This window comes from Narcine bancroftii, chromosome 2, assembly GCF_036971445.1.
Source record: "Narcine bancroftii isolate sNarBan1 chromosome 2, sNarBan1.hap1, whole genome shotgun sequence".
NCBI classification, from domain to species: Eukaryota; Metazoa; Chordata; class Chondrichthyes; order Torpediniformes; family Narcinidae; genus Narcine; species Narcine bancroftii.
Window position 1 is genome coordinate 360,046,242 of NC_091470.1, and position 12,080 is coordinate 360,058,321.

Consider the following 12,080-nt stretch of genomic DNA (forward strand, 5'->3'; position numbering starts at 1 on the left):
ATACAGTTCTCCTCAGTTAATGACATGATTCATTGGTGGTCACCTCATCTGGATTATTGAGATGTTTGGATTTGTCCAAACCTCTGCGAAAGCAGAGAATTTCACAAACTTCCAATTTTCTTTTCAAAATTAAGATGGTTCCAAATGTTGTTCTATTGATGGGTCTTAAATGGACCACTCTTTGGTAAATGATGATACCCCACCACTATTTTAACTGTACTTTTTGCTATATCCAGAACTCTGACTCCCTGTAACACTATACTCTTTTGCTTTATTACTGAACTACCTGCTGTATTTAAGTACAATATAGGAATTGAAAAGATCGAAACAGGTTGCACACAATTCATATCCCTCTTCCCTGCATATTCATGCAGCTCTCTAGACGCCTATTAAACACTACTACTGTATTGTATCTGCTTCTCCTGTAGGCAGCATGGGTAGCCTAGCGGTTACCGCAACACCTTTACGGTGCCAATGAATAGGACTGGAGCAGGGTTCCAATCTCACACTGTCTGTAAGGAGTTTGTACATTCTCTGCGTGGGTTTTCTCTGGGGGGGGGGGCTTCGGTTTCCTTCCACCCTTCAAAAAGTACTGGGGCTGTAGATAATGAGGTGTATATTGGGCGACATGGACTTGTAGGCCCAAATTGGCCCGTTACCGTGCTGTATGTCTAAAATTTTGAAGAAACAACTCCTGGGAGCCCGTCACCACTCTGCAAAAAAAAAAACTTGCCCTGCATATCTCCTTTAAACTTTCCTACCCACCCTCACCTTAAACACTGTATGTTTATTGTTTTGTAAAGGCAAAACAGGAAAAAGATTCTGTACTCAACCCCAGCCATTCTCAACATTTTTTGGCTATGGCTCCCTTTGGTCTCTGATCAAAGTTTCTGAGCCCCTTCCCTGGGAAGCACTCAAGTTTAGTTCGTTTCTTCCATACTTTTACAGAGTACAGGTACAGTACCCCATAACCGAATATCTGAAATCTGAAAAGATCCAAAATCAGAAACGTTTTTCGTCCGTGGTCGCAGAAGGTATTACGTAATAGGTCAGAAATCCCAATCAGAGAACAGAATGTAGCGGACGCATGTAATGCATTATCGAGTGTAGATTTTTCTCTATGTGTCTACTTGAGTTAATTTGCGCATATGTAAATATTTGTATCGTAATGTGAATGCATATATTTTTTAAGTCTGGGTGAATGAGTGCATTTTTTAAAAAATGGGTGTTCCAAAATCCGAAAGCCAGGCATTTCGGATACGGGGTACTGTAGCTGTACATAAAAGATGTTTTATGATTTCAGTCTATGCCCCTCCCCCCCCAAATCTGCTGTGACGCCCGATTGTGGGGTGGGGGGGGGGGCATATGACCACCCTATCAATGCATCTCATAATTTTACAAACTTGTATCAGGTCATCCCTCAGCCCCAGAGAACACAACTCAAGTTTGTCCAACCTCTCCTTAGAGCTCATACCCTCACTGGAGGCTAGATCCCGTAACCTTTCCTGGTCACAACCTCCTCACTGCTCATTCTTTCCAATGGCTGTCAGCCTCTTGGACTTCCCTTGTTACACTAATCTCCAACACCACAAATGGATCATCTACACTATTGCTAAATCAAGTTTTGCACCAGGATAACTCTATATTTATTATGAATATATTTCGTTATATTTATGGTCTTTTTTAACTCAATTAAGAGTAGTTGTTTTCATGGAGAAGGAACTGCCTTTCCCCAGAGGGTGGTGAATCAATGGAATTCACTGCCCATTGAAGTGTTGGAAGTTATTTCAGTATACAGTATATATTTAAGACAAGGTTGGATAGTTTTTTTAAGTAGTAGGAAAATTAAGGGATATAGGGAAAAGGCAGGTAGGTGGTCATTTGACCATCATCAAATCAGCCATGTTCACAATGAATGGCAGTGCAGGCTCGATGGGCCGGATGGCAACTCCTGCTCCTATTTCTTGTACTCGTCTTTGCTTTTTCCTTAGAACGAGTATCTGTTTGGCTGTAGCGGGCAAGGACTTTGGTACATACGTACATTGTACAATGTATATGACAATAAACTCATTACCGTTAATAAACAATTCAATTCCAGATCAGATCACTACAGTTGCTCTCTACCTTCACTTCCAACTCCCTCTCCCCTCATTTCCAACCTCCTCAAAAATTAAAAAGTAAATTTATTGCATAAGTATTTGAACTTTGAAAGGACTTGGTGGAGCAGTCATTACCCCAGATACATAATCTTTCATCCGAAACCCTTGGAACCAGACACTTTTCGGAATTTTTCAGATAATAGAATAATCGTAACTGCAGTACGTTAAGTAACTGTGCCCCCCCCCCCACCCCCGGCTGAGTGCCGCTGCCCCAGACAGACAAGTGTACACTCGTCCTCCTTCCTCGTCCTAGCGTTCGCTCTCAGTTATACAACGCCAGATACAACCTGGCGGCCACCGAGGACAACTCTCGCGAGACCACCTTGTGGCCATTTATTTTGATGCACTGGCCACCCCTGCCATAGGTGCTATTTTGTGTTAGTATGCTCCCGACTAGAAGGGCCTCTGGACGGGTGGGATGTGGTGGCGCCACCGGACCCGGAGGGGGGAGGGGCGGCAGCGGTGGCAGTGTCGGACTGGAGGGGAGAGGGGTGCTTGCAGCCACACTGGGTGTGGAGTTGGTAAATGAAGTGAGACCATAAAATCACTAGCACTGAGACACGGCACTGGACGGGCGTGGGTTGTGTTGGGTCATGTTTGGCACTAATCATGAGCTTTGATGTTCAGACGACAACCATGGAAAAAACATGTTTGGTTTTCCGAGGTTTCAGTTTTCAGACTTTCAGAGAAAAGGTTTATGTACCCCGTATCACATATACTTCCCCACTATTTTGCTCTTTCAAAGAAAGTGTCCGCACCCAAAACGGTTTCTCCACACGGATGCTGCCTGTCCTGCTGAGCCCATCCAGCCTCTCACTGCTTAAGATTCTAACGTCTGCAATTTTCTTATGTTTCTCTGGCTTGGTGGTTTGTTGACAATGGCCACATATGCACATTTCCCGAAGCTATAAATAAGAAAAACAACAATCAAGCAGGTGGGATCTGGGAAAACAGACTTTCTGGCATAAAGGGAAAGAAAAGGAATGACTGAATTTATTCTTTTGTGGGCAGGACGCTGCTGTCCTAAATAATTCCTTAGGTAAAAGGCAAGTAACGGTCGGCAACAGTGCACTGAATGAGGAAGCAGATTCTTTTCCAGCCGGACCATCACTGAACCAGGTGGTTTTTTATGGCAATCAGTTTAGATATACTACATGGTAACAGGCCTTTCCCGCCCAGGAGCCCATGCCAACCAATTGACCTGCATCCTCATTACATTTTGAGGGTGGGAGTCTGCTGCATCATCAATGGACTCACTCTTTCTGGCACTGGGTCAGTCTTTAATCCCCATCCTATCACCCAGAATCCACCTTACATTGCAGTTTTACCCAAAGGTGATGAGAGAGAGAGAGGGAGAGAGGGAGAGAGGGAGAGAGGGAGAGAGGGAGGGAGGGAGGGAGGGAGAGGGAGAGAGGGAGAGAGGGAGGGAGGGAGGGAGGGAGGGAGGGAGGGAGGGAGGGAGGGAGGGAGGGAGGGAGAGAGGGAGAGAGGGAGAGTGGGAGAGTGGGAGAGAGGGAGAGAGGGAGGGAGGGAGGGAGGGAGGGAGGGGGGAGAGAGAGAGAGAGGGAGAGAGGGGGGAGAGAGAGAGAGAGAGGGAGGGAGGGAGAGAGGGAGGGAGGGAGAGAGGGAGAGTGGGAGAGTGGGAGAGAGGGAGAGAGGGAGAGAGGGAGAGAGGGAGGGAGGGAGGGAGGGAGAGAGGGAGAGTGGGAGAGAGGGAGGGAGGGAGAGAGGGAGAGAGGGAGGGAGGGAGGGAGGGAGGGAGGGAGGGAGGGAGTGGGGAGAGAGAGAGAGAGAGGGAGAGAGGGGGGAGAGAGAGAGAGAGAGAGAGAGAGGGGGGGGTGGGGGTACCTTGGTGTGCATATAAAAGACAACTTATCTAGGACACACAACACGTCCTCATTGGTCAGGAAGGTGCAGCAGTGCCTACATTTCCTATGGAGGTTGAAGAGGGTAAGGCTACTAGCCATCATCTTGACAACATTTTGCAGGAGCCCAATTGAGAGGGTCCTGTCTGGCTGCATCATTTTGTGGGATGGTAGTTGCAAAGCATCGGGCTGGGTCAATGCAGAGGATCACCAAAACGGCCGAGAAGATTACTGGGGTCTCCCTTTCCTGTACTGAAGTCATTTATCAAGTGTTGCTTAAACAGAGTTCAAAGAATTATTCCATCCAGCACATAGTATCTTTGACCATCTACCGTCAAGGAAGTGATAGAGGGCCATCAAAATCAGGACTGCCAAGCTGAGGAATAGCTTCTCTCCATATTTATATATTTATTTTAAATTCTATCTTAATCTATATATGCAATTATGTGCTGTGTATTGTGCGAGCACATGGACCGGAGAAACACTCTTTCGTTTGGTTGTATAGATGCAGTCAGCTAATAAATCAACTTGAAACTTCCCACCATAATATTCACCATGAAATGTTCTAACAACACAGTAATACAATATTGAATCTCAATTTAGTTCGGTTGCTCGATCTCCTAACTACCCCATGTTCCTCTTCAACATCAAACAACTATCTATTCCCCTTTGATAGAAGTTACAAGGACTAGCAATCAGGATCTCCACCTGGGCTACCTTATAGTCATATCTTCTTCTTTGGCTTGGCTTCGTGGACGAAGATTTATGGAGGGGTAAATGTCCACGTCAGCTGCAGGCTCGTTTATGGCTGACAAGTCCGATGCGTATGAAATGCAGGCGATTTTTAACCCAATGAGAGCCTGTCTGCCAAATCTGCTGTGCCATCATACAAAGGATTGTGAAAATCTGCCAGTCCCTTCTGAGAAAACCTAACTGGGACCCATCTCTGTTGAACATCTCAAAACCAAGTGGGTCGAGATATTAACAGTTACAGAATCGAGGAAGGAAGACGAAGATTGTAATGGATCTTACTGAAGAGCAGAACATGTTTGAAGCTGTTTATGTAAGTCAGAGATTCTCACTACTGGCAGGCAACCTGCTCCACATGTTTGGCAGAGACTGTGGAGGTGACCATTTCACTCATTGCCTCTGCTTCATTAACCATCCGTGGCAATAGCCCAGTGTCGTGCAGGTGTGTTGTAACCATGGCCAGAAATGTTAAATGAGGAACCGAACTCCCACTCTTGGTTACCCAGAGTAATGAAACGACAGACACAGAGGTTTCCCAAAACACCGTGCTCTTTACTTTGATTGTCAAGACATAGAACTATTCAAATGGTGTAATCTATTTATAGTAATTACACAAGCTTGTGACTTCAAGTTACAAGGAAATCTCGTGAGTCCTTTAGTTAATGGATGACTCCTGTGGGTCACTCTGATTAGGACTCCCCAGCAAGGTGATACTTTCTAATTTCTCCTTCAGAACTTGCTGCAAACTCCTGCCTGTTATGTTGCCACCAGAAATAATTTAACACTATTTACCTTATTGAAAACACCTGACCTCTCGATCTGGTTCCCACCTCACCATAGCAACTCCAGTGGGGAGGGGAAAAAAGCCTCAGAATTTCAGGTCAAAACCTGACAACAACCCACTGGATCTAACCACACCTTCCCATTGCTATTATCCCCTACGTATTATTTTGTACAACAATCTCCAACAAGAACCCAAGGCTCTCCATTCAGTATATTGTTTCCACATCCACACCCGACATCTCCACTTATTGGAAACTCTCACCATTTGAATATACAACTCCTGACCCACACTCAAATCCAAAATGAGTTGTATTATTCAGTAATGAGCCAAAGTTGCAATCATTCTATTGGCTTGTGCATACCTCCAGATTTTCAACATGTCCCAAACTCAGTTTGCTGTTATCAATTAATTTTCATATCATTCAAAGTTCAGATTGGGTTTGTTCACTGACTGTGGACAAACTTATTTACTGCATCCGGTGCTCACTTTGTGGCATTCTCTACATCGGAGAAACAGGTCGCAGACTGGGAGATCGCTTCACCGAGCACCTCTCCATTCACAACAGCAGCAGCCAACTATTTCAATTCCAAGTCACACTCCCACATGTCCATGGCCTTGTGTACTATCCTACCCAGACCACCCATAAATTGGAGGAACAACACTTTATTTTCCGTCTGGGTACTCTCCAGCCAGATGGCATTAACATCGACTTTACTGCTTGCCTTTTCTTTCCCCTTCCCCTTTCCCGTCTTTCGAGTTCTTCCACACACCCAGTCATCCCCCTCATTGCTGTGGTCCTTCCCTCCTTTCTCCATCTATCACGCCACCACTTTTCCACCCCTACTCTTTTGTTCAGATACCTGCTGGGATTTTCTCATACTTTGATGAAGGGCTCAAGTCCGAAATGTCAGTGATGTATCTTTACCTTTACTACATAAAGGAGACTGTTTGACCTGTTGAGCTTCTCCAGCATTGTGTTTTTTACCTTAACCTATCAATCTCTGCCTTTAATACACCCAATGACCTGGCCTCTACAACCACCAGTGGCAACAGGTTCCACAGATTTACCACTCTCTGGCTGAAGAAACTCCTCCGTGTCTCTGTTCTAAGCTGATGCCATTCTTGTGCCCTCTTGCTCTGGACTCTCCCATCACGGGAAGGAACCTTTCTACAACGTGGTACACAAACCAAGCCAGAGCACGGGTCAGCCACAATCTCAATGAGGGGGCAGAAGTGGGTCGAAGGACTGACTCACCTCCTCCAATCCCTTTGCAAAACTCCTGGATAAAGTAAAATGGACACCAACAATGAAACATTTCCATTTCCACCTGCCAAAGAAATCTCTCACCTCTGCGATGGCTAGGAAAACTTGCACATAGATCCAGAATGCAAGAGGTGGGCAAAAGGTTGATGAAGAGGGGAGAGGGAATGTAGTGGGCAATTGCTGTGCAATGATCAACACTAGCTTAAGAAATTCAACAAAAGCTTACCTCTGGTTCTGTGCACCGTGTGGATTCTGCTTTATCTAGAAGACAAAAAAAGAAGAATTTTTTTTAGATATTGAATTATTTCAATTATGGACTTTTCTTTCGCTCCAAGACACAGCAAAGTAAAGTTATGTGCTCCATATAGAGAACTTTTTCACAATAGTTGTGTACAGTGTTCCTTATTCTAATCGATTCAGTATCAATCATATCGGTTACTTTGCAAGAACTCAATTTAATTACAATTACAATAATGTTATGTGTTTTGACAGGAGCTTTATTTAAAATGACCCAAAGATCGACACAAGGATTAGACCAGTGATTCTCAACCTTTTTCTTTCCACTACAAACCACCTTAAGGAACCCTTATGCCATCAGTGCTCTGTGATTTGCTCAAGGTGGTATGTGAGTGGGAAGAAAAAGTTTGAAAACTACTGTTTTAATTGTACCGCATCGACTCATTATGTGTACAGTTTCATAACTCCAAAGGAAATGGGCAAAATATTTCAGTAACAATTGGGTCTAGAGCAGTAACTGGCTTGAGGCCTTCATCAAGGTAAACCTGCTAGCATTTTCTCATATACTGATAAAGGACTCAACCCAGAAACATGGGTCATGTATCTTTACCTTTGCTACATAAAGGACCTTGATGAGCTCTCCAGCATTTTGTGCTTTTTCTTCAGGCCTGGCATCCTGAATTCACTGTGGAACAACTGAGTGGAGTGAAAACACAAAAGTCTGCAGACGCTGCGATTGGAGTAAAAACGAGATGCTGGAGGAACTCAGTAGGTCTCGCACCATCCATAGGAGGTAGTGTCAGTAATATCTGTACCTCTTATGGACACTGAGAGACCCGCTGAGTTCCTCCAGCATCTCAGTGTTTTTACGACATTCACAGCGTCTACAGACTTTTGTGTTTCACTTGAAATGTACTGCACCAACCAAAGATGCTGAATAATAGATTTGAATTATACACATTATAAAAGACGCATTTGTGGTGCACAAAATTATAAGTCACACCTGTAGATCCTGGGATAAGAAATAATATTTATCTAATAAACCAAGGCATCAAGGGTACGCATTAGAGGTAGTGAATTAAGCTCAGAGCATCAATGTGAATTTCCCTCCATCCTAGGAAATGTACTGAAGGATCCATCACATGCCAGACACACTCTCTTTTCCCTCCTCCAATCAGGGACAAGGCTTAAAAGTGTGAAAGCATACACCAACAGGCATAAACACAGTTTCTTCCCCACAATCATGTGGCTCCACAGTCATGCGTGGTACTAATCGACTTTTCTTTCATTGTAATGCTCTATTCTGTAAATCATGTTCTTCTACTTTACAAGGCTGCATGAATGTTAGAGTTAGTCTGTTAGGTTGCTCGCAGAAGAAATCTTCCGACTGAACTAGGTACTATGTGACAAATAAACTATACAAATTTTGTTAAAAGATTTCTATAACAACTGGGTAAAAATTCCCCATAGAGGATACCTGAATCATATTTCCTAGATTATCTGGGGCAGCACAGTTGGCGTAGTGGTTAGGCCACGCCAGCGATCGGACCTGGGTTCGAATCCCGCACTGTCTGTAAGGAGTTTGTACATTCTCCCCGTGTCTGCGTGGGTTTTCTCTGGGGGCTCCGGTTTCCTCCCAGCTTTCAAAACGTACCGGGGGGGGGGGGGGGGGGGGGTGTAGGTTAATTGGGTGGCATGGACTCGTGGGCCGAAATGGACTGTTGAGGTGCTCTACGTCTAAATTTAAATTTTTAAAATTTAAATCGTAGAAAGGCCCATGCTCTTCACCTGACCACTGACCAGAGACAGTGCCACACACCGTGTCAAAACCTGTGTTAATGCTCTGGGAGCTGTTCGATGATTCCCAGCAAGCAAATTCCTCAGCTAACCCCTGGTGTGGCGTGGTTGCCAGGAAGAGACATTCCACAAGCATTCCAAAGAACAAAAATCCACAAGGACAAGTCGTTCACACAAGCAGGGTTTTTTTGTTTTGAGCAACAGGTCAAGGTCCAGAAGAAAAGGCCATAAAAAGGACGTTTCAGCTACTGAAATATAACGAGAAAGGAGACCTCTGGCTGAAAAGCACAACCTGCTGCGCCATCCCACAGCCTTCAACTTTTATCTTTGCCACGGGGTGGGTCAGATTTGACTGAAATGACACAGAAATTATTAAATGCTGGCACCATTTTTCCCTTGGGATGTAGGAGACTGAAGGGTGGTCTTGTAGACGTTTACAAATTCATTATAAGGTGACACTCCTTATTCCAGGATAGAGGACTGGAATACCAGGGGACCTTGGTTTATGGCGAGATGGGCAAGTTTAAAAGGGAACGGATGGACACACATTTCTTGCAGAGGATGATGGGGAGATGGAATAAGCTGCTAGAGGAAGTGGTAGAGGCGAAAATGATTATAGCGTTTAGAAGACATTTTGAGATGATACATGGACAGGAAAGATTTACAGGGATATGGGCCAAAGGCAAGTAAATGGGGCTAGCAAGGGTGGACGAAAGATAATTGAACAAGAAGGAAAACTGCAGCAACATACAAAATGCTCACGAGGTTGAGCAGCATCCATGGAAGGGAAAAGTCAGTCAATGTTTCAAGCCTTCATCCAGAGCAACTCAGCCAGCATGGACACGTTAGGCCACACATGTCAAATTCAGGCCCGCGGGCCAAATTTGGCCCGGATATAATTACATTTGGCCCGCAAGATCATATCAAATATGTATTAGAGCTGGCCGCCGCGCCAATATAGTGCATGCACAACTAATACTACAAATCCCAGAATGCTTTGCAAATGCGTTGGCGCCAGCCCGTCAACCCGCTAATCGCCCCCACCTCCTCTCTTTACTTTCATTAGCGTCTGCGACCTGTCGCCAAACTCACATGTAATAAACCCCTTACGAAAAATGGCCAAACGAAAGACAGAAAACAGGACCTTTCAAGACAGGTGGGAGGCAGACTATATGTTCATCATTTTAAAAGACAAACCTGTTTGTCATTGAAGCAAGTTGTTATTTTTTTGACTTGTTGGCTTGTGAAAAAAAATACATACATTTAAAAGGAGCTTAAAGGCTATAGAGAAATATTATTTATTGAATATTTTATTTCTCATGTGTTAATGCTTCTTCTGGAAAGAGTTTAACCAAAACTATTATTAAACATTTATTTTAATAAGAAAAAGTTTAACATTACATATGTTGAAAAAAGAGAAAACATGCAGATGTTGTTCAAAATTTTCAATAAATATTTAGTTTGGCCCACGACTTAGTCTAAGTTTTTAATTTTGGCCCTCTGTGAATTTGAGTTTGACACCCCTGCGTTAGGCTGAAGGCCCTGTTTGCATCCTTTGGACTCTATAATTCTAAACTATCAAATGCGAGAGACTGCAGATCATAATAATTTCATAACCCACTAAGACTTTTCAAGAAGTATTTAGCTTCATCGGAGTTGGCCAGATTGAAGTCTGATTTAGTGAGAAATTCATCTGTCCAGGTGGTTGGGTATTTGGAAATTCAGGCTGAAGATCCTGGCTGGATGGGAAACTGGATTTTTTTTCTATCTTAAAGCAACAGCTAGTTTAGGTGAACTGACTTACTTCCAGCCTGGCAGACCGATTCAATCGGACAGAAAATGGGTTTGAATGGGATGCTGGAGAAGCTCAACAGATGTCATTTCAAAGAAAATGAGTTTTTACTGTAATCCTTTTTAAACATACAGCACAGTAACAGGCCCTTCCAGCCCACGAGCACATGCACCTCAAATACACCAATCAACCTACAACCCCCATACGTTATGAAGTCTTTCATGAACCATCGCAGCCGAACCAAGCGCTCAGGCTAAAAACATTCCTTACCCTTTATCTCCTATGGTCGCGTGCCCTGCTGAGTTTCTCCAGCATTTTTATGTATTAACGCTACAATTCCAGCATCCACACTTAAACCTTTCCAACTCCTTACACAAAAGACACTTTACATGGATTGGGTTAAATACTGAGCTGTAGAGTCATTCAGCATGTGAAATACATCCCTCACAACACCCTACCCCATGCCGACCAAATTGGCACTGTGTGCCTGTCTCATTGCCTTTACTCCCCATAAATCTGCCCAAATACCTTCTGAATGCCAGAATTGCAGCCCCTTCTACTATGTCCTCTGGCAGCTTGCTGCAGATTCAGACCATCCTCTGGGTGAAAAAAATCCCCCCTCAACTCTCTCTTCAATCTCTTCCCTCAAACATTTGTCCTCCAGTTCCAGGATCGTCTACCCTTGGGGAAAAGACTTGGAACGTTCACTTCAACTATGGCTCTCATGATTTTATAAACCTCCATCAGGTTACCCCTCAGCCTCCAATCTCTCCCTATAACTCATATCCTCCAACCCCAGCAACATCCAAGCAAATCTCCTCTGCATCCCTTCAAACTTCTGATATCCTGCCTAATCACTGGGTGACCAGAACTGAACAGTTATCCAATTGTGGTCTCACCAATGTCTTGTACAAATAGAAAATATATAAATTAAAATAAAATGATATATAGCACGGTAACAGACCCTTCTGCACCATCCAATACGCTGATTAACCTACTTCCCCCATACATTTTGAACGGTGTGAGGAAACCAGCGCACCCAGGGAAAACTCATACAGGTCGTGGGGGAGCAGGTACAGACAGAGGAGAATTTGAACCCATATCACTGGCACTGTAACAGCATTGCTTTAACTGCACAACCCACCAATCCCTCACCATCTTTGTGGAGGTAGGACTACTTTTTTAATTTGATGCGACCTGGTTAAGGTACACAGAGAGTCATACAGCACAGGTTTTTCAGCCCAACTCATCCATGCTGACTAAATTAGCATTCTGGGTGGTTCCATTTGCCTGCATCTGGCCCAAATCCTAAATCTTTCTTATCTAGACAGGGCCGGTTTCGATCCCAAGTCACTGGCGCTTCAGCAGCGTTGTGCCAACTGCTATGGTAACCGAGCTATGGTATACTCCACTTTATGAAACTAGAGCGTTC

General features: G+C 44.2%; 1 protein-coding gene across 3 annotated transcripts in view; it reads right to left on the reverse strand.

Annotated features, from left to right (window-relative positions):
• The window catches only part of LOC138755807 (protein spire homolog 1-like), a 230,648-nt gene that overhangs the window by 202,613 nt on the left and 15,955 nt on the right, over positions 1-12,080 (reverse strand). For all 3 annotated transcript variants that reach the window (XM_069922452.1, XM_069922451.1, XM_069922450.1), the window contains exon 2: positions 7,049-7,083. In XM_069922452.1, coding sequence (XP_069778553.1) covers positions 7,049-7,083 — 35 coding nt within the window. The remainder of the gene's footprint in view (positions 1-7,048; positions 7,084-12,080) is intronic.